Source organism: Gadus macrocephalus, chromosome 6 (assembly GCF_031168955.1).
Source record: "Gadus macrocephalus chromosome 6, ASM3116895v1".
NCBI lineage: Eukaryota > Metazoa > Chordata > Actinopteri > Gadiformes > Gadidae > Gadus > Gadus macrocephalus.
In genome coordinates this window covers 16,343,850-16,366,301 of record NC_082387.1, presented here as the reverse complement: position 1 = coordinate 16,366,301, position 22,452 = coordinate 16,343,850, and the positions used below count along the sequence as shown (strand labels likewise).

At 47.1% G+C, this 22,452-nt stretch overlaps 1 protein-coding gene across 9 annotated transcripts; it reads left to right on the top strand.

The window, feature by feature from the left end:
* The first annotated feature begins 401 nt into the window (after positions 1–401).
* Positions 402–22,366, top strand: atxn2 (ataxin 2). Of its 9 annotated transcripts, none has more exons than XM_060054521.1 (26): positions 405–1,137; positions 2,600–2,633; positions 3,019–3,078; positions 3,630–3,701; positions 4,245–4,395; positions 5,178–5,192; positions 7,085–7,209; positions 7,331–7,422; positions 8,631–8,819; positions 9,183–9,355; positions 9,697–9,945; positions 11,122–11,298; positions 11,606–11,785; positions 11,906–12,013; positions 12,131–12,201; positions 12,465–12,802; positions 12,896–12,959; positions 13,060–13,203; positions 14,743–14,760; positions 15,554–15,626; positions 15,813–16,006; positions 16,638–16,764; positions 17,191–17,376; positions 17,924–18,135; positions 21,144–21,318; positions 21,528–22,366. In XM_060054521.1, exons 1-26 carry the CDS (start codon positions 1,031–1,033, stop codon positions 21,554–21,556), a joined length of 3,363 nt encoding a protein of 1,120 aa, XP_059910504.1. In that variant the 5' UTR covers positions 405–1,030; the 3' UTR covers positions 21,557–22,366. The 9 variants fall into 9 exon arrangements, with proteins under 9 accessions (XP_059910506.1, XP_059910510.1, XP_059910509.1 ...); XM_060054522.1 differs by having other exon boundaries at positions 406–1,137; positions 15,554–15,620; XM_060054523.1 differs by lacking the exon at positions 5,178–5,192 and having other exon boundaries at positions 402–1,137.
* Positions 22,367–22,452: the final 86 nt, after the last annotated feature.

The following is a 22,452-nucleotide window of genomic DNA, read 5'->3' as shown; positions in this document are numbered from 1 at the left end:
GTGTGCTAAATATCAGCAGTATCGAAGTAATTCGATTTGTAGGTTTCAAGCGTCATCTATGTTTTTTGCTGATTTTCCTTCTATTATTATTTATACTTTGGGTATTCAAACTCTACATTATCGGTTCTCAACAGTTGCATAATTGTATGCCATTGGGTATTTAGTGATTAACACACTTCCAACTTTGATGCACTTGTCACCTAATTAGAAATTTTAAGTACTTATTGTTTGTCAAATCAAACCCGTTTTTTGTGTGTTTTAACTGTAAAATATTGGACACCAGATTTGACACATTCACACACAATCACTACGGCAACGTGCGTCTCTCTGTCAGTGTGTTCGCCGGCTCACGTGGATGCTACGATACAGCCGCCGACATTTAGTGTACTTCCTGTAAATAGTGCCATGTAGTATGTCTCTGTTATATGTTACAAATAGGTCTAAATGTACTTTTCCATTATCTCAGTTGATGCTAAATGTAATCATTATTACAAGTATAAACTGTGTTTTGAGTGTCAATTTACATTATAGGAATGTTTCGTTGAAGATGTATTATTACGCCTGTCATATATCCTTCCGCGGCTTTTTGTCTCCTTTCAGACTGTTTTGGTCTTTTCGCTGTTAGCAACGGAGAGAACCCGAGATAGCTGTAAACCCGATTTTGAGATAATCAGAAAAATATTATTGCGTTAACATTACAAATTGACAAGGGGTGCGAAACACACTTTACTTTCCGACGAGTAATTGGCACTCGCTATCCTTTTTTAAGGATTCCGTTTCCTCTTTTAATAGGGATTGTACATATTGCTAATTTAGTTAGCCCTTATTAGAGAGCTAGCTTGTTAGCATCGTTCTCAAGAAGCCAAGGTAGATAAGCAGGTTGACATTAGCTTGCTAGCTAGCTACCATTAGACTGCTAGCGAGCTGTCACGCAGGTGGACGCTGTCACATCGCCGCCGAACTGCAGCGTGGAGCTGGTCGTTTTGAACCATTAGATAACACTGCAAACGTTGTCGTTTATGGGATCACCATGTCAATGAAGGCCGGTGGAAATCGCAAGCCCGGCGGTGGCAGCATCGGCGGTGCCACCGCTTCTAGTGCCGGAGGAAGCGGCGGGGGCCGACACAATTTGGGCAGGTCAGTGGAAAAAAATGCATATGCGTAATTAGAGAGACTGTGATGCAAATGCAACGTATTCCCAAATTACTACAATGGCTGGGAACGGCACACGTTTTAAATGGGGACAGTTTGTAACGTTGGGGAAAACTATGTATATGAATGAGAACGTATTTGGGCCTTGGTATGTGTTGGCCACCTAGCGTTGCTGTTAGCTTGGCCTGCTGCAACTTCGACCAGATGATGCCTCATTAATGTACTTTAAAAGATCCACGCCTGTTGACATCACCCCATGTATGTTGTCTTGCATTCCCTGTACGATTGTGCCTTTGGTGTGAGGTTGTAGCATTTGGGTGGTTCCTTTATTTATTAATGGTTACTTCAACCTCACGTTGCCCTGCACGAAGTGCATGGCTTGATAGCCAGCTAATTAGCCGATTGACAGTCCGTGCTTCTATATCATGCTCATTTGGGGTTGGTGCGGCGCCAACATGATGATCGCCGATTTGCAACGAAACACAACTGGTTTTAATAGGGACATGCACGTAGCTATATATCGCCACAACGTGGCATTGACTCGCCAAGAATTTGATGTAAAATGTGTAGGCGCATGCATGAAATAAATGGGCGGGGGTGGCTATGGGGTAGAAGAGAGGATAAACCAGCAGATGGCTTTCAACCTTGACGTTGCCGTTGGTCTATATGTGAGAAAGTGTCCTTGAGGTATTACATTTATGCATGTGTCATTTTTAACCAATACTACAAATCTACTGGCTATGCACACATATTGCGAGTGCGTGGCATTGGCGTGTTCCGAATAGCCTTCATTTTATTGGTCCCCGACAGTAGTTCGCATTAATTGCGTAGTCTTCCAACAGAATCATGCTCAATATGTCGAGGGGGTTCAATCGTGATAGAAACGATGCGTTGTCTTTTATTCTTCTGTATTCCATTATGATGTTAATGATGGTTCATCGGAATTGTTATGAAGTTATTCCGTTATTAGGCATTAAGTGTATTCGGTGGAACTGCGAATAGCGTTCATTGACTCAAATCGGCCCTTCCAGCGGCTGTACAAGGTGCATCTCAGGACATAGTTAAAGATCGAGGTTACGTTTATTTTCTTCCAAGAGCCACATTATCGTCAGTATCCAGTTGTACTTGCTATGTCTGAATGAAACCATCTTTCACGAGGGATGCTTTCCCTTTTCAAATGTAGTTCAGAAATTAAAATTGATTTTTGATGATTCTTTTAATTTTTATCCTTTTTAAAAATTTCATTTAATTTTTCTTGATTCAAAGATGACTCATACACAGGACTTCTGCTCCCACTTTTTTGTTAGATTTTTTTTAAGAGCAATGACTATCTTATTAAAGCATATTGTCCAAATATCATAGAATGTGAAATACTTTTAACCTTTTTTATTTTATTTTATTTTTCAATTGCCAATCAATCTAAAAAGCATTTCCCATTCTATTTCAGAGGAAGGCACAGTGGCAAAGGACCTTCTGCAGCAGTAAGTAATTTACTTACTAGATATTTCTTGATGGGCTTGAGGTTACTTTAACACAAAGCTTTTCAGTATTGGGCCTCGTTCCTGCATACTGCGTTGTTCAGAACAAGTCTAGTCAAGTCAAGAACATGTCTACAAACTGGTTGAAATAGTCTGAATTGACCGGTCTCCCTGATAAACCTGTGTTGGAGTAAACAATGTGTTGACCACACTGAATATACCAAGACAGAAAAATAAGCACAGTACATTTTACTATACCCAGATGAATGTGTAAACAATACACAGGGACATTTAGCCTATGTATATACATTTCTATCTTGGGCGTTTTCTTAATTATAACCCAGTTACACAATTAAACCTTAACTATAGAATTTTCTTTTCTCTTGAGGTTGTCTTCAATGGTGTGTATGCAAACATGAGGATGGTCCACGTGTTGACATCAGTGGTGGTATGTTTACTGCATTTGTTGGATCATTTAGTTGTATCCGTTATGCTGAGCTAGTTGTAGTTATGGTACTGTCTAGCTCCTAATGGTAGTTGGATTCCCACTATGGGTGGGGGGAGACATGCATGCTAAGAATCAATGCACTCATGGTGTTGTAACGCACTTGGGGTAAATGCATCGGTCAATTGGCATATCCACTATGAGTCAAAGAGAGTATCCTGCACACTGCAGAGACGCCCGTGTTTGCATCCGCCTTATGCTTAGTGTAAATGAATCTCCTACCGCAGCATGCCATGCAGTCTGTCAAACAGCTTGTCATGCCCCACATGCTGTCCTTTCGGAGCGGTTCTCTGCGCCGCAGTAAACAAAAGCTGTGTAATTACTAGAAAACAGCTGTTTGCGAAAACAAAGCAGATATACGATCAAAGATTTGATCTTAGTCTCCGGAGAACAGCTTTGTAGATCGTTTGGACTTGGCGCGTGGTTTGATATTGGAGCCAATCATCGTCGTGGTGTCCTACTGTTGTGATATGAATGTAATCTTGTTCTCACAGGGGACCAAGTGTGAGTTGAAGGTGAAGAACGGAGCGGTTTATGAAGGAGTGTTTAAGACTTACGGTCCAGAGGTAAGGATGACTTGAAATTCCTTCGTTAGGGCCGTTTCTCTGCCCTAACGTATGCAGTGCTTTACTTTAATTTTCCAGTGAACTAACGGTAGTAGTGGAAGCTAATCAGGGAAGATCATGCCTAGGCAGCACTTGTATGCCGCTTCACCTCTAAGGTGGATTATATAAAGATTACTCTCTGCATATTTCCTTTTAAGGAAAGGAGGTATGTGGTCCCTCCATTCTTCCTTTTATGGGGATTTATTTTCCCAATGCCTCCCCTTTTAGGTGGCAGTTTGTACAAAAACTTAACCTAGCCTCAGAATATGACGTTCAGAGTAGCTGTAATTGCAAAGCTTGGCTTTGATGCAGTTTCATGGTACTTCATTAATATCTATAACAGCTTTTAAACATTTTAATTTATATTTCATCTATCATTCATATCCGGTTATTACCTTAATGAGGTGTTGTGAAGGGACTGACTTGATATGCTTTCTCGTTCATTATTAATACATTTGTGAGGAAAGAACAACATAACCTTTTCGATGGTCCTTTGCCCGTCAGTGTGACTTGGTGTTGGACGCGGCCCACAGAAAGAGTCCCGAGCCAGCCGGGGGTCCACGAAAGGAAGATATTGTGGAAAGCATTATATTCAAGGCCTCCGATGTGGTGGTGGTGACCTTCAAAGATGTGGACCCCAATTTTGCACGGAAAGGTATAAAGACTGAAAACAGGATGGCTCCTGCTCTACTTGTTTTCAGCATCTGTTCGCCACATTCGCATACATTGATAAGTTTGTCTCGTTATTATATAATGCAACAAAACAAATGCAAAACTGAATAATTATCTGTGTAAATTGATCTAGTTTAGTCTGTATTTACAACCATTGCTGTCAAAGAGTGCGAGCAGTCGGTTATATCGCGTCTGGTCAGAGTTGTCAGCCATTGAAAGGTAATGTGAATTATTGATCGGTGCAAAGGTCTCCCCTGGCACAGCAGGGGCACTCAATAAAGACTGAATGAGCCTCCTTCATAGAATTCATCTGGATTTGCACAGCTTCTCACTTGAAATACGCTGGTCTATGTAGGATGGACGTGACAAGGAGCCACCAATGTGACTAGGCACACTGCATGTATCAAAGATTAAACCATCCAGAAATGTAATGATGCGATCAGTTGTCTCACCATCAAGTGACGAATTGTGTATTGTTTTACGACGTGAGCAGGTTTCTCAACTAAGATATTTCCGGTTCAGAAGTCTATTTGGAGTGTATACATTTTTAATCACTGCATTCATCAATGTCTATGAGAGATTCAGACTGAGGACCTCATTCAGTAAGATGTGCAGTATTGTATACCTGGAATGTTTAGATAACTGATCAATCCACTCAGATGAGGGTAAATCCTCATCTGAGTGGGTGCGGTACTGTGCGGTAGAGTGTCTGCTCTCTGACACTCTTTCTTACCCTATTTCTGTTTCTCTTCTCCCTTGGTTTAGTCTCATCAGATGCAGGTAATATATCTGTTTACTGACATTGTAAATTCCTATAATTCACATGCACCTTTTTTGTTTAAAGACGGAAATGCATTTCAAGACTTGTGAACAACCCTTACCTCCTAAAAATATAATTATTAACATTTAACAACAAGATTGGGGAAAAAGGCACTTGTGTTTGGATTGAGGCATGCATGGATACAAGTTCTGATGCTATGTTTCGATCAATTTCATGGGATCTTCCTTTGAGTTTACTGTAGCCTTTTTAAAGGGGCAATCACAAAGCTCTCCAATTTGTTCTCTTTTGCGCCAACTATGGCGGAAAATCTGAGCAACACACACAAGTGTCTTGAAGAGCGAGGCAGGTGAGGTAGCTCCAACATACCCTCTCTGTGGGGGTGGAAAACACGCCACTAACTGCCCGGTTGTGAAACCTAATGCAAAAGCTTCAATCTGGAGTCGAGATGCTCAATCACCATGGCGCTGCATCAGTTGGCAGTAGATGGTGACTTAACTGACCGTGATATGAATATTTGGAGATCTTTGAGATTGCCACTTTAAACTTCATGTTGGGTATGATGGAGATTCCTAGGAGCTCTGCTGCTATTCAAGCAGTGATACAAAAAAAGATGCATGCATTGGGTCATTATTCTTCCATATTCAGATTTCAAACGTTTTTTGTCATGTTTCTTTGAAACAAACATATGTGGCACTGTTACCTGGCTGTATTTTCACCTGCATGAGCTGACACAAGGCTGGGTATGAACTCCTCATAAATACGCACTTGTCGTTTGAGCTTGCCTTTAATCCTTCCGTTTCTTTTTTCCTTTGTTGCTGATTTGAATGTCCTGTTCCGGTTTATCTCCTCTAATATGTCCTTGTCTCTCTAACTCCCTCCTGGTTTGGACAGTGATAACTGATTGAAAGATGATGCGCCTTTTCTCTCAGTCAATTCCAGTTTCAAAGCAATGTCTTCCAATTGCATTGTTTTGGTTTAAATGTGGAATGTATAAGTTCTGTATAAGAGCCCACTGTAATGCATGCTTGCTTACTCCCACCGAAGCGCCATTTTTGATTTGGCTTGTCTGCTGATTTGCCTAATTTGTTACTCTCACAACAACAATTCTGTGTGAATACACGATTCCAACCTATGAGCTTGACATGGTCAGGCCCTGTGAGCCCACCTTGCAGTGCTGATCATGTGTGTGATGGATCAAGCCTTCTCCCTACCACCTAATGGCAGAAGGTTGAACTGGGGGGACTAGTGGGAAAGCTGAATATTATCTGCCCAGGGGCCTGGAATGCTTTATGCACACGGCCCATCTGTGCCAGTGCTGGAATGAGATCAGACCTGGGTTCACTGAGATTAGATTTCCTTGCAGATACATTTGATTCCCCCCCCCTCCTCCCTGATTGGCCTGGCTTCATTAAACTATTCCCAAAGTGGGAACATAAGAATGTGAGAGTTAACAAGAGGCCAAATTAGTATAACTTCATACGGGTTATAATTTGGATGTTGGCGACATGGAAGCTAGAATATTGAATGGTTGAAACCACGTTTTTTTTTTTTTTTTTAAACCCATCTCTCACCTCTAACAACGGTTAAAAAATACAATAAAGTGGTTTCTGCTCTCCGCTGGAAGAAGTCCATTTTTCCTTGACGGGCATAGTAGTGGGTAGGGCTGTATTTACGAGGCCATAATATGTCTAATTTCCTTCAGTAATACCTTGGCCGGTTCAGGCAATTAATCCAGTGTTTTTATAGGCATTAGGCTTCCTAAAAGACCAATGCTGAGGCACTTCATAACTGACTCACTGAGCCTTGCTATAAGCGTAGTGATGGTGCCCACAAACATACATACTGCTTCCACAGGAGCGTATGGATAACTTTGTATGTTTGTGCACCATAGACAACTTTACAGACGCCGCGGTGAGCGGTCGTGTGAACGGGGAGCACAAGGAGAAAGATCTGGAACCTTGGGACGGAGGGGAGACACACACCTCCGGCAGTCTGGAGTCACTGGACACGGACGTAGTAAGACACGCACGCACACGGAGCGATGTAACATTTTATAGCATTCTACATGTTTTATTTTTTTTTACATGCTAAGGAAAGAGCTCACGGGATATGCCTCTTTGTTTTTCGCCTTCTTTAGTCCAACGGCTGGGATCCCAATGACATGTTCAAATACAACGAAGAGAAGTATGGCGTGCTGTCCACGTACGACAGCAGCCTCTCCACATACACGTGAGCCGTCCCTCTCACTTCGTGCATGTCGTGGGTTTTGAAAGCTTTGTTTGTCTTTTGCCACGATTCAGCTTTTTAAGGAGTGGCGGCAGCTTGTTCTCTTCAGTGGTTCTCAAACTTTTTTTAACAGAGTACCATCTTTTAAGATTGTAACAGTTAAAATATGTATGAATGATGTCTGTTTGCATGTTATTTCACGTAAACATTAAATTGGTGGTGCACATACTTAGTTTGGTGAGAAACATGTACTTTGCTTCACTTATGAATCTTTTCATTCATTTGTAATATTTACCAAACTTGTATAAGTATTCAGATTTTGCCTGCCAACTATTTGACAATTATTCAATACCAATAGTAACACAACAAAAAAAGAGTACCTCATTCAGTAGTTCAAAGCAGCCCAATATGAGAGAACCAGCTCATTAAACTAAACCCTGCCTCATTAAACCACTGAATCGTAGAGGCAGGAGCTTATTTGACTCCGGTGAATTGAGTCTTAGATACACTGGAGCTTGTGTGTATCCAAACAGTTGGGTTCTCTAAATAAATCACGGTATCTATCTTAACTTGTTATGCCAAGTATTGCCACCTGGAAACAACAGTAATGTGCTTTAAATCATGCTCCTGGGTGTGCGTGGAGAACTATCAGCTTTGGTAGGACCAGCTGGGCTTGAAAACGACGTTGAGGCAGACAGAAGAGCTGCTTGTGGAGAGCGACTGCTGCTATGCCCTTGAAAAAAGAGTGTGTGTTTGTGTGTTTTGTGTTTTTGGGAACACTTCTCAAGTAGCAGATACAGAAAATCGTCTCTTCTGTTTTGCATCAGTACTAACGGAGCTAATTAATTGCAGTGTCCTAAAATAGAAGCAAATGTCATAAAATGAATGTATTGGAAATGAAATGTAATACTTGGTAAATCGACTATTAAACCACTAACGATATACCCCTGTTTATGTATATTGTTATCTGCTGCTCTTTTTTTGTAGGTTTTTAATCAACCTGGGATGACATTGATGTTCATTTTAAAGAGGAACGCACATTTGACAAAAAAAAACGAAAAACTGCCTATTTTTATCAAGAAAAGTAAAACCTAAGTCCAGGCTAAAGCCGGCAGCGGGTAGCTGGAGGGACTGCTTTAGCTCCCACCTTATCGGAGCAGCACCTTGGCCTCCCTATTGAGGCTCTGCTGCTCTCTCCCCCCCCCCCCCAGGGTTCCCCTGGAGCGGGACAACTCGGAGGAGTTCCTGAAGCGGGAGGCGCGCGCGGCCCAGCTGGCGGACGAGATCGAGGCCAGCTCCACGTACAAGGCCCGCGTGGCGCTGGAGAACGACGAGCGGTCCGAGGAGGACAAGTACACGGCGGTGATGCGCGGGGAGCGGGAGGCGCACGCGCTCAGCAGGTGAAGCAGGGCCCGCACGCTCGCCCCCCACCGCACCGCCGCACACGCACGCACCGCGGCCTCAACATATAATATATACAGCTTATATATACAGACATGTGCACTTGGTGCGGAAATGTGTAAATAAAAAAAGCTTATTATATTTTTTGGCATGCGTGCTTTTGTTATGGACAGAATATACTTTTCTTTTCACTTTCAGCACTAGAAAAAGTGCAAATTCACTTGCACATTTCCGTAACGCATACTTTCCAAATCAGTGTGCCAAACGCTATATTGACGAGAATTTATACTGACAGAACTGTTAACGCGTGTGTCTTGCACCTTTGCCTGGTGACGGCCGTGGCCATCCGTGTGCTCGCTTAGAGAGAACAAGTACATTCCCCCTGGCCAGAGGAACAGAGAGGCTTTGTCTTGGGGCGCGGGGCGTCAGAACTCCCCACGCCTGGTCCAGAGCTCCGCCGGACCCCCGCCGCCTCGCCCGGGAGCCCACGACTACAGCCCCAGCGCTGGGGCGGATCAGCGTGTGGTCAACGGAGGTATGGATGGATGTGGAGTTGATCAGTATTGACAAAAAATGCAACCCAACCGTCCTTCCAAATAAGGCAATGCATTTAGTTTAGGTTTTGATACAGAGTGTCATTGGTTTAAAGACATCTGCACACTTGTTGTAATCATTTACCATTGAGCAACCACTGCTGTCACTAATCGTAGAATAGCTTTTATTTTTATAAATTGTTTTGTCAATTTTGTTGCTGCCTTGCTTCTCTCCATTTATCCATCCTCCTCTTCCATTGTGTTAGTGAGATGTATGGTCGTCAATAATTGGTTCCTCTCTCCTTTCAATCATCCTTTATCATTTGTCCATCCCTCTTTTTAGGTCCATCCCATTGGCCCTCGCCCTGTCCATCTCCTTCCTCCCGCCCCCCCTCTCGTTACCAGTCTGGTGCATCCTCCCTGCCTCCCCGGGCCGCCACGCCCACCAGGCCTCCTTCCAGACCCCCCTCCCGACCTTCCAGACCTTCCTCCCATTCCTCTTACCCCTCCTATCCTTCCTCCTCATCTTCCTCGGCCCATCATGGGCTGGCGCCGCCAGGCTCCACTCTGCCCAAACGCATGTCTTCGGAAGGTACCCACAGCAGTGGGGAGGAGTCCCGGGCAAAAACACGAGCTCAAGGCACATGCATTGATGTTGGAGCAGAATGAGCTAAATGAAAGCGACGGTGTCTTAAACCCAGGGTTGTGACACACCTTGTTGAAACATGTTTTGGCCCAGATATAGTGTGGAGCAACAAAACAGTGGAGCAACAAAACAACTGACTTAAGAGCAGTTTAGCCGCTTCCCTGTCGTGTGACAATTGGTAGTGAGAAGCAGATCTTTTTGTCAGTGCATAAGGCTGTTTCACTTTGCATGAGAGTGTCACCCAGTTTTTGCAGAGCCTTCTGTCTAGCGGAGGTGATGCCACAGTCTTATTACAGGTCCACAGTGGCTGGACATTTTATCACCTGATCACGTATTGTGGCGCAACGTTAAGCGATCGTTTGCTCTACGACACATTGGTGCCGAAACGTTTATCCCAAATCTACTGAGCGCCTCGCACAATATGCAAGGCTATGCATGGATGGAGAATGAATCGGTCTGCAGCTGCACCTCTTTGTTTCAACCATTCACACCAGACCCGGTGAAGCACAACCGGGGTGATTAGTTCAGATATTTTATAGACCGTTAAAATGTCGTCTTTAAATCTCATTAGCTTTGTCATGTGACCTGTGAAGAGGCCCGTATTTCTGCCACACTTTTATCTCCTGGCTCCCACCCATTGTCCAATGGCTTATTTTTTTCTTCTTCTACCACTTCCGCATCTTTTTCGTTTCCCGTTTTGCTTGTTTGCTTCATTCACCTTCGGTTGCTGTGTGTGCAGTGTGCTGTGGCATCACATGGGGTCACCCACTGCTTCCTCGTGTGTGTGTGTGTGTGTGTGTGTGTGTGTGTGTGTGTGTGTGTGTGTGTGTGTGTGTGTGTGTGTGTGTGTGTGTGTGTGTGTGTGTGTGTGTGTGTGTGTGTGTGTGTGTGTGTGTGTGTGTGTGTGTGTGTGTGTGTGTCGGGTAGAGCACCGGCTCCTACAGTTATAAAAGCCCTAAATCCCAGAGGCTGTGACTGGATTTGTTAGATATCTGCCAGAAGGTGGCGCAGGGACAGAGAAGACTGTAGCTTTGCGATATCAGTCCGTTGGGGTAATTAGTCAGCTTTTTAAAATCTTATTTTGGTTAACGTTTGTATTTTTGGTTTCCTCTCCATCTTCAGGTCCACCAAGGATGTCTCCAAAGTCCCAGCGGACTCCCCGCGCCCACAGAGTACCCCCTTGCCGGACCAGTGCAGGAGTGGACTTCATGTCCCACAATGCCCCTGGAGAGGTTCCCGTCACCCAGCAGTCTAGGAGTAGCTCCTCTGGCGGAACGTGGTCCTCTGTGGTCAGTGGAGGTAAGGCACATGGGTTATGGGTTTTACCCATTTTCTTTTCCGTTTGTTTTAAAGCCCTTTCATTAAATTATATTATACTTTTTAATTAGCAGAACAAATAAATGAGTCGCATCTGAAATAACTGCTGTTTGCTAATATTTTATAAATCTGTTCGATAAATAAAGAAAGCTTGCAGTCTCAAAAGTATTTGGATCCAAACCATAAATGCTTTTACTTGCCAAGTACTTTAAAGGAAGTACTTAGCTTTTTTTTTATGAATTGGTAGCTTGTGTTCAACCCCATTCTTCTACCCCCGTGCTCCCCGCAGTCCACAGACCTCGCTCCCCCCGTCAGAACAACATGGGCGGAGCCTCCCCAGGCCCCGCCTCTGTGGCCGCAGCCCAGGCAGGTGCAGCTCCAATGGAGGCGTCCGCCCCCCCACCGGTGGCGTCCTCTCCTGCCGCTGCCACCCCCACCCCTGGCACGGGGGCCGGTCCCGCTGCAGAAGGTGAGACCCTCGCTCTACCTCCCCTGTTGCCTTTCTCCCCCTCACTACTTGTGTGAGGTAGTTTGTTTGTAGTTTGGACTCGTCACTCACGCACTCACGCTGAGCTCTGCGTTCTTCAAGGGAAAGAGAGCCGGGTCCAGGAGACGAGACAGACGTCGCCCACGGCGAATAAGGAGAACATCAAGCCCCTTGACAGCACCCCTAGTATAACTAGAGCCGTGTGTAAAGGTGAACTCAACCGTGCCGTCGCTGTATGCATTTCATCTGATTCTGTGACATTGGGCTTGTTGATGAGTTGAATCACGCTGAACCACAATCCTTGTCTCCTCTCTTATTCTCCTGCAGGACCACCTTCCATGGCTCAAGACCACAGAAAACAAATAGACAATTTAAAGAAATTTAGCGTAGACTTTAGGGTAAGTTGAACAGAGTTTTCTTTCTTCTTCTAAAGTAAAATGGCCAGCCATGTTGAGATGCCAATAGTGCTGTGACACTCCCATGTACCGATCCCATGCTGAGTGGGACATGAAAGCAGGCCGGTTACAGCTAGGATGCAGATGAACACAACTTGTCTCCCGTTTTCATCAGCAATCTGATGTAGCCTCCCCCAAATGCTGATTCTCTCTCTCTCTCTCTCTCTCGCTCTCGCTCTCGCTCTCGCTCTCTCTGCCATGTCCAGTTGCAGTCCAGCTCTAACGCCGAACCCGCGTTCGACCAGATGAAACCCGGGGACAAGCCCAAGGACCCCCCCCTAGACAAGGCCTCCTCTCTGGGCCAGGAGGGCGGCGGTGACGAGGGGGCGGCCGCGGCCCCCGGCTCCGCCCAGGGCCCCCCCGCCTCAGCCGGTAAGCCGGGCAGCCCCGCCGTGTCTGCCGCCGCCGCCGCCTCCTCCTCCCCCGCCGGGGCCGAGCAGAAGAGGCCTGGGCCGGACGTGACCTCGCAGGGGGTCCAGACCACCTCCCCCTCCACCTTCACCAAGGCCGAGGGCCGGGAGGAGAAGAAGGAGGCGGTGCACGAGTGAGTGGGAAGGAGAGGAGGGGCGAGCCCTGAGTGGAAGCGGAGGGAGCGCTGCTAGAATTGTCTACATTTTTTTTTTCTTCCCCAATGCAGGCAGGTGAAGAAGTCCACTTTGAACCCCAACGCCCACGAGTTCAAGCCTCGGTTCAACGCCCAGGTCAGTCAAAGGGGGGCACAGGCGTTTGAGGGGAATCAATGGCATTAACCGTCCCCACACATGTGAAGCGTACTCAGCACGTGTCTCGCTTCCCTTCCAGCCCAAGCCCGCCAACACCCCCACGCCCCCACGGCCGCAGGGCCAGCCCAGCCCCTCCATCGTGGTGCAGCAGCCCCCTGCGGTGTACAGCCAGGTCTGCTTCCCCCAGATGTACCCGCTCACGCCCGTCAGCCCTGGAGTGCAGGTGAGAGGCAGCAGACGCCTGGGACAAAGACCCCCGTGGGCAGATCCAAGCCTCGTTTGTAGTCGTGCGACGACAGATCCTCAGATGAGGGATAATCACGGCCCTCGCCCGCGGATCAGGGATTTGTCGCCGTGGCGCAAAGTACCGAGAACGAGAAACTCTACGGGGAAAAAACTATTAAGTATGCGGCCGGAACCATGGCTCCCGCCCGAAGTCCTAATCAAACTGTTTGTATCGCTTGCGTAGTTGAGTAAAAACAGTACAGCACTGATGCCTGCAAGTCAAACATTAACAACTAAAAAGGAATAAAGTGTATAAAGAACCAAAGTCCCCAAATATGGAGTACGCTGGAAGAAAGCTCAGGTTTATCTTTTAACTTAAACTTAACGCCCGTTGGATCCTTCGAATCAGTGTTTAAAACTCTACACGCAATATATTGATATGAATGCAATTATAACCACGACCATACTCCCACTCTATCAACGCCAGGTCTTTCAGCATGCTTCCACAATAGTCTCTTTCCCCTAATCCCTCTGTCTCCCATGCTCCACACGTTTGAAACCTCACCCATCGTTTTCCTCTCTGTGCATCCATCTTCTGTCCTTGTTTGTTTCCACCCAGGAGAATGGCGCTTCCCTCGGTTTGATCATTTCTTTGTTTTTACTCGATGTCCCCAACACACCTGCATGCGTTGTTTTGTTTTGAGCTGTTTTCCTTCCATCATTTTTGAATGCACAGGGGATGCTGCTTCTTTTTCATGCTGTTCTTTCATCTGACACGCCGCACAACATGCACACAATATACATATTGTGCTTTTCCCCTTAACTCCACAGCACCGCCGTGAATATACGTCCCCAGCAAAATGCACACTCCCTGAGTAAACCGTGGCAGGATGATATTTTTATAGTGTTCTGTTTACCCTAACTCGTAGTGAGAAAAACATTTCGTCACAATTCACCGTTTGGAAAAAGCATGACAATAATCAGATCAAAAAGGTAGTCATAATTTAATAATAAAGGATTGAGATGAAATACAACTGAACCAGGGCTGCGGTCAGGGAGTGGCCAAGCGCGAGGAACACATCCTGGTGTTTCACTGGGGGTCACGGGCCTCTGACAAACCTCCCTACGTCCTCACCCCGACCCCGCGAGCCGTCAAAGAAAAGCGCTGCGAGTTAATCGATCAACGGAAAAATTAAAAACGGTCGACTTTCTTTAGAAGGCTGCTGTAGGCGTGTTCGTTTTAACAGTTGATTATCCGTCCATTTTAAAAAAAACTGCCCATTAAGCAGATTTGAGCCAACAGCCGGCTGAAGCCTCAGCCTACGGCTCCACCGATGCAGATAACCCACAGCTTGTGAGCGTCAATATCTGGTTGTGCTGCCAGTGGCTTTAAGGAACACTTGATGATCCAACATCAGTCAAGACCAAATGAGCAACATGGGTGTCAAACTAAAGACTGGTTCTTTTTTCCCCCCCTTCTCCCTCTCTTCCTCACTCCCTCTCTCCTCTCAATCTTCTCTCTGTCTCTCTCCATTAGAAAAGCATAATCTGGAAGGTTTGTGACATTTTCTAAGATTTCTATTATATCTTTTTCTTTTTTTTCTTCCTCCACACAAATCCACATTGCCATTTTTTTTGCTTGCCCTGCGAAGTAATGCCCGTCGGAGGTTGGCTTGCCAACTTCCTTCTGCAGTTCCTTCAAACAATCTTTTTTTTTTTTCTTCCTTTTTTCCACGGGGGGTCCTTTTCATCTGCATCCTAGCTACCGGGGGCACCATTACCGTAGTGTTCCGCTGTCACCCTGCCATCGTAACGGATGCAGTCGCTGATGAGCAGCGAAGTGGGATGGCTTACCACCGATGCATGGCACACTTGAGACAGGGAGTTGACACGTGTTGTATTCGGGTGGTAGTGTCAAAAGACAGAGTGCATCTCAAACAGCGGTGTAGCTTTCCCGAGAGACTCAGCAGGAGGAGGGAAATTGCATGAAACCCAAGGTAAGGGATTAGACTTCTACTCTCAAACCGTGGCCCCAAAAAGGCATGCTGGGATGTGTCGGCACTCGCACACGCACAACCCCCCCCGGTGTTGTAGTTCTGTGTGTATGTTGGGTGTCAGGGACCGCACGGCGAGCCGAGTGTGAGCGCCATATCCTCCCCCGCAGTCCTCGATTCAAAACAAACCCGGCCATCTCCCTGTGAATGGCCCGGGCACACTCCCTCCTGTTTGTGTTTGAATCAGGAGGGCAGAATGAGCTGAGTGACAGTGGGAATGAGTGGGGAGGACTCTGTCCACGGGTGTCCTGGGTCTCACCCCTTCTGTCCCTCTCTCCTTCTCCACCACTCCAGTCTCCGGCCATGTACCACATCCAGATGCCCCACATGGCGGTCAGCCAGTCCAAACCTTACAGACCAGGTAAAGGTGAGCACAGCCCCATCATTCAGGTCAACGTTTCATCTCCACACTCGGGACGTGTACGCCTAAAGAGCTGAGACGCTGCCGAAAACGCTTCTTCACTTTCCGTTGCGTTCATGTGGAGGTGAGATGAAACCACTGCTACCACTCAATGCTTTCCCTCCCTGCCCCACGTCCCACTGTTGTCTCCAGTACCCAACATGCCCCAGCAGAGGTCAGACCAGCACCACCCTCCCGGCACGCCCAACATGATGCACCCGGTCACGGCGGCGGCACCGCCCCTCGTAGCGCAGAACCCCGCCTACTCTGCGCAGTACTTCACCTGCAGCCCGCAGCAGTTTGCCAGCCAGCCCCTGGTGCAGCAGATGCCCCACTACCAGTCCCAGGTGAGCCGCCGCAGGGGCTCAGGGCTCAGGGCTCCCTGGATCCCCAGGACGGGTCATCGCCGACCACCGTCTGTGGGCGTAGTGCCGTAGGAGGGTTTAGAAAGGATCATAGACAAGGATTGAAGATAAAGAAGTATAGTAGAAAGCAGTAAGTGTATCACAGGGTTATAGTATTACTGCCAAATCAACGTATCCAATCATATACAAATCCAATCCAATTATGTGCAAAAGTAAAAGTTATACTCAATTATGAGGAAGAATATGTATTAAAGGATTAAGGTTAAGAAAATGTTTATGTGACATGTCAATATAAGACATCACAGCCTGAGGGCTGCCCAGCTGTCTGACGGACTGAAGCTGTGGACTCCCTCTATAGGTTAAACCCATGCTATTGCACGCCTCATCTCTGATTGGCTGATAGGTTTACCCTGTCACCTGCTGACTTTGCGTCGATACGATAGACTTGCCCTCGGTTTATTTAAACTGAGTTGAAGAGGGCGTCTCCATGCGAACAGGCAGCCCCCCCCCCCCCCCCCCTCCACCATGACCGAGCCTGATTGCAATTGAAGGCCGAGTCAGGGGTCCGGTTCCCCTGTAACCGTCCGTCCGTCCTGTGCCCCCCCCCCGCTAGGCTCAGCATGTGTTCAACCCGGTGATGCAGGGCAGCGCCAGGATGATGGCTCCGCCCACCCACGGCCAGCCCGGCATGGTGTCGTCCTCCACCACGCAGTACGCTGAGCAGACACACACCATGTATGGTAGGTCTACCCCCCCCCAATGATAACTCCCTGTGCTGGGCGAGTCCAGCCATCCGGTCCCCACCGTGTGTGTGTGTGTGTGTGTGTGTGTGTGTGTGTGTGTGTGTGTGTGTGTGTGTGTGTGTGTGTGTGTGTGTGTGTGTGTGTGTGTGTGTGTGTGTGTGTGTGTGTGTGTGTGTGTGTGTGTGTGTGTGTGTGTGTGTGTGTGTGTGTGTGTGTGTGTCGCGGCACGAAGCGGCAGTGAAGGGTGGGTCGCTGATGGGGTTTCACCCGTTCCTGTGTGGCTCCGGTCGCCGCGGTAACCAGGCTAGCCGCGCGCCGCCTCGAGCCGCTCGCGGGCCTCGGGCGCCTGGGGTTCCGGCGCTGACGTTCTCCGCTCTGTGGTGTGTGTGTGTGTGCGCGTGCGTGCGCGTGCCTGTGTTCCAGTGTCGCCAGGGCCCATGCCCCAGCAGTACCCCCACCCCAATGCCACCCTCCACCCCCACCCTCAGCACCCTCAGCCCTCGGCCACGCCCACGGGCCAGGGCCCGCAGGGCGGGCAACACGGAGGGCCCCCCAGCCACCAGGCCGCCAGCCCCGTCCAGCACTCGCAGCACCAGCAGGCGGCAGCAGGTGACTCCGAGCTCCGCCCCGAGCCCCGGGCGCCTCCCGTAGCTCCTCGCACCGCCCCCAACGCACCAAAGCTCACGCCCAGAGCGCAGTCGTCAACCAAGCCCACTCTCGGCCCACCCCCGCGCTAATCAATCAACCCTTCCCCGCCGCAGGCCGAGCTGCCGCAGCCTCTCTCTAGCCTGTTAAGGCCTTCTTGTTGAGCGGATCCATTTAACTGGCCTAGATGAGCGAAAGCGTGCGGGATTTCACACGCCTTCCGTGGGAAGACGAGGACACGAGGAAGTTCTGCTTCCATTTGCGCTCTGCTCTGAGCTTTGGTGTGCTGAGGCCTTTACTGTGATCTACAGACGGACCGCTTTACATTTCTAAACACGAGTCCAGCCTGTGTGTCTCCCGCTCTCGGCCTTCTGGGAGTCCGGCAGAATGGAGGCTCTTCGTTGTGCGTTGTTTTGAACCTCCGTATGAGGAGGCTTGCCGAGCTGTTGTTCTTATGCATGCTTTCTTTTCCGTGTGTGTGCGTGTTCTCGTGTGCGCGTGTGTTTCCCAGCGGCGGCGGCGGCCCAGGCTCTCCACATGGCCAACCAGGCCCCCCAGCAGCAGATGTACTCGCCGCTGGCCCCCAGCAACCCGGCGATGAACCAGGGCCCTAACCCCCAGTCGCCCCAGGCCACCTTCCCCACCGGCCAGCAGACGTTGTACCTCCACCCTCAGCAGGTGCCGCACGGCTACAACCCCAACCACATGGCGCACGTCCAACAGGTGAGTCTCGGCTCCATCCACCTGGCTTACCAGTTCTAACCAAATCACAACTGTTGGTCATTTCAGGGCTCCAGACTAACTTTGAGTTGGTTGCACTGGTGCTCCTAACTTAGTTTTTTCGGTGCACCAGCACAAAATGTAGGTGCACCAAATTTTTCATTGCCTCGCCTTTAACGCCATAAGGTCACCTTTTCACGCTCTCCATAACTTTCATATAATGTGAATGATTTTTGAACAAGAATAGTGGTGCGTTCCAGGCAACCCGTAACCCGTGTTTTCATAACCTTCTACCCGTGAAAATGCCCTGGAACGGCAGACAAACCCACAACTCACTACCCGTGAACTCGTACCAGACCGATTCACTCCCTGTTCCAGCTTGTAACTCACGGCCTAAAAAGTGTCCCTGGAACGCAGCATGAGGTGTAGAGAAATGTTTTTCATTGAGCTGAAATGGAACATTTCAAACAAAAAAATTAAGCAAAATAAAACATTTCCACATAAAAGGGCTTGTACGGGTAATTCAAACTCTCTGAATAACTACTCTCAGTAGTAGGGCAGGTTGGAACAGTAGGCCTAGTTCTTTTGAATGTAAAAACATTCTGTTATTACCTCGCTTAATTTTCCCCCTCTTTTGTTTCGTTTATCTATTTCAGTTACTCGGGTCATTTGCAATTTATAAAAAAAAAAAGAAGAAAAGAAAACACAAGCAGTGAACAGGACCAGAGCCAATCGGAGGCAAAGAACTCTTCTGTTATTGGTTTAGACCACGATATGATCCTATTATGAGTAGGGATGGGCATCATTAATATTTATTGATATCGATACCATTTTCGGTACTCCTTAACAATCCGAGTCTTTATCGATACCACTATTGATACTTTTCTATTAATTGGTGGAAATACAAAGCGTTTTTTTAGTAGTGCTGTCAAGCGATTAAAATATTTAATCGCATTAATGTCATAGTTAACTCAGTTAATCGCGAGCAATCGCGATTAATCGCAAATGTTCTTTCTATGCTAAATATCCCTTGATTTCTTTGTCCCGTTAATTTTTCTCATTTTAATGCTCTTATCAACATGGAGAAGTGCATCGGCTTGCCTGGTGCAAATGGTTTTGTTATTGATAACAACATGATCAAACACTGATCAAAACAGGACGATACAAAAAAAAAAGCCTATAGTGCAATTAAACGATGAACATACAAACATACTGCCTTGAACAAAGCAGTCAGGCTACTGCTTCTTTGTTTTGAGCCTAAAAAATTAAAATAAAATAATAATTGTGTACAATTTCTGTGTGTGCGATTACCGCTCGTAGTTTGAGTGGATGATTAAGACGTGCCAGTCTGTGGTGCGACAGGAGAAGGAGGAGACAGAGTGTTCTCAACTCGGAGACAGTCGAAGGTACTGCATTTGGCCATTATTTGATGCACTATGCTAATGTGCTTGGCCATTGAGGTTGTGTTCCCCCCTTTACAATAAATTATTTTCGCCCCTTTTCGCCCGTTCAGCTATCCCCGCGAGCAAAGTTAACTGCCAGACTTCACTTGTTTTACTTGTAATACCTGTTTGCTTACAATTCCATTCAAAACATTGGTGGACGCGCTGCAGTGATTGGATGGATTTGATTTAAATGCTGTGACGCGACTCAAGGGACACAACATTACGTTACAGAACCTACGGGACAAAAAAAGCCCAAGCGTAATGATTTTCGAGTTTTGAAAAAAGTGGAACCGGGGCCTTGATAGAACCGGGTTTCCATCCCCATCCCTATCCATGAGTGAGTTTGATTACAGGAGAACACAGAGAGATGATGCGATTGCGAAGGAAATGTATTTTTTCACCCGGGCAGCGTCAGGTGCAACAGTGCGACCTATAAAAAATATTAGTCTCACCCTTAAATATTTTGGTTGCACTCTGGAGCCCTGCATTTTAGGCGCCCGCAACAGTTATTGATGAAACAATGATAGCCATGGGGATTGGATCCCACATCTCAACCAACCATTATGTATATTTAAAGAAAAAAAATAAGAAACCTTAACTTATTTATTAAAAAAATAATAATAATACGCAAACACACGCACACACCACCAGTCAGCTCCCAGCCAATAAAGTGCCTCTAGCCATGTCCCGTTGATGGGAGTTCCTTCAGTTCTCCTTCTTGCGCACACGTAGTGTCCTTGGGTACCATTATTTATTATCGGGTATTATTACCCCCCCTCTGTCTTTCTCTGTACATATCCTCTGCACTATTTTATTTTGTAATTGTTTTTCATGGCTTTCAGAAATGGAGCTGTATTAATACATGGATTGCCAGAGGGCGCCATTTTGTCTGGTTGCGAGTGCTGCTCTTATGGCTGCTCTACATCCACAGTGCCCCAAGCTAAGCTACTCTGGTGCCGCTGCTCTGACAAGTCTGCTACATGCATAAACATCAGCTCCTCGTCTCGCCATACGCTAAAGCAAAGAAAATAAATGTCTCTTTCTCCCCCCTCTGCTCCCTCTCCCCCCCGTCTCTCTCTCCGTCTCTGCTTCCTCTCTGTCTCTCTCTTTCTGTCTCTCTCTCTCTCTGTCTCTCTCTCTGTCTCTCTCTCCCCCCGTCTCTCTCTCTGTCTCCCTCTCTGCTTCCTCTCTCTCTCTCTCTCTCTCTGTCTCTCTCTCTGTCTCTCTCTCTGTCTTTCTCCCTCTCTGTCTCTCTCTCTCTGTCTCTCTCTCTCTGTCTCTCTCTCTCTGTCTCCCTCTCTGTCTCTCTCTCTCTGTCTCTCTCTCTCTGTCTCCCTGTCTGCTTCCTCTCTGTCTCTCTCTCTGTCTCCCTCTCTGTCTCTTTCTGTCTCCCTCTCTGCCTCTTTCTGTCTCCCTCTCTGCTTCCTCTCTGTCTCTCTCTCTGTCTCCCTCTCTGCTTCCTCTCTGTCTCTCTCTCTGCCTCCCTCTCTTTCTCCCTCACTTGCAAACAAACGCTGCCCCTCTCAGCCACCCCGTCTAACAGACAGCCTGCTCTTTGTCCCCCAGGCTCATATGCAGTCGGGCATGGTGCAGTCACACCACGGCGCGCCCGGCCACCCCCCCATGATGCTGATGGCCACGCAGGGCCCCGGGGGGCCCCAGCCCCAGATGCCCCAGAACGCCCTGAACCCCATCCCCGTCTCCTCCACCACGCACTTCTCCTACCTGGCACACCCACAAGGTAGGCTCCCGGGTCCACTCCCCTGGGGGAGAGAGGAATGTGTTGGTTTAGATAAATACATCTCTTGACTGTGCGATATCATGACTAGGTTTTTTATTTTCGGTGCTCATCAATGCACCTAGAAGTTGCAGGTCTTTGTGTACGTTCTACATGTGGCGTCACTAAAGCTGAACCCTAATGCGTTTGGTTTCCCTGTGTGCTCCCTGCAGTGCAGGCTCATCACCAGCAGCAGTTGTAGACAGGGGGCGCTGGTGAGCTGAAGGACCCTCGGCCTCGCACATGTTACCCAGAAGAAGCTGAAGAGAACGACCCCCCACCCCTTCCTCCTCCTCCCCTTTCTTCATCCACACATGACATAATACTCATCAGCTTTTCTTCTCCCCTCCTCCTAACCCTCCCCTCCAAGTCTAGGCAATAAGAGAATGTTAACAGATTGATGCAGTGACGAAACCTTTTAACAAGATTAATATTTAACGGGAAGAACCGACTGTTTTATGGCCCTGTTAGCTGTTCAAGATATGGGCATACACAGACACAGATATGCAGTACATACAGACTTAACCGTTAAAAAAGAAAAACAGCGTTGACACACATTTTTGAGAGGGTCCCTAACAGAGTTTAAACTCGAGTCAGCTTGCCGAGCGAGGAGCAAGAGAGTAAGCAATTAACGGAGAGTAAATAACAGAACTGGAACTTAACGTATTTGTCTGCACCTTGTTATGGGAAAAAAAAAATCTTCCAACTTCTAGACAGTATTAATCCTACTGTTTAACTATTGCTGCTGCTGCTATGTGCTGCATTTGTTTCCAGTTACATGACAAGTTTCTAACCAAATCACAACTATTAAAGTCGTTTTTTGGCGCCCGAAGACGAGGAGAACAGTTATTTATGAAACGATGATGGCCGAGGTGATTGGATCCCACTTCTCACCCGACCATTATGTAACTTTTAAGTTAAAAAAAGAAACTTTTACTTTGTAGATAATATAAATAATTTAAAAAATCAGTAAAAAAAATAAAAAAACAATAAAAAAGTTTTAAAAACTGAATTATTGTGTCGGTGTGATCCTTGTTTTAATGCTTACATTCATTAATAAGGAACAATTATTACGATGACTTATTTTTCGCAACGTCG

Bases quoted from the DNA above. Each gene is read 5' to 3' on its own strand.
- atxn2 (XM_060054521.1), top strand. From the start codon at position 1,031: ATGTCAATGAAGGCCGGTGGAAATCGCAAGCCCGGCGGTGGCAGCATC. The intron at 12,202-12,464 runs GTAAGTTGAACA...TGCCATGTCCAG, and splicing joins AATTTAGCGTAGACTTTAGG to TTGCAGTCCAGCTCTAACGC. The intron at 18,136-21,143 runs GTGAGTCTCGGC...TTTGTCCCCCAG, and splicing joins ACATGGCGCACGTCCAACAG to GCTCATATGCAGTCGGGCAT.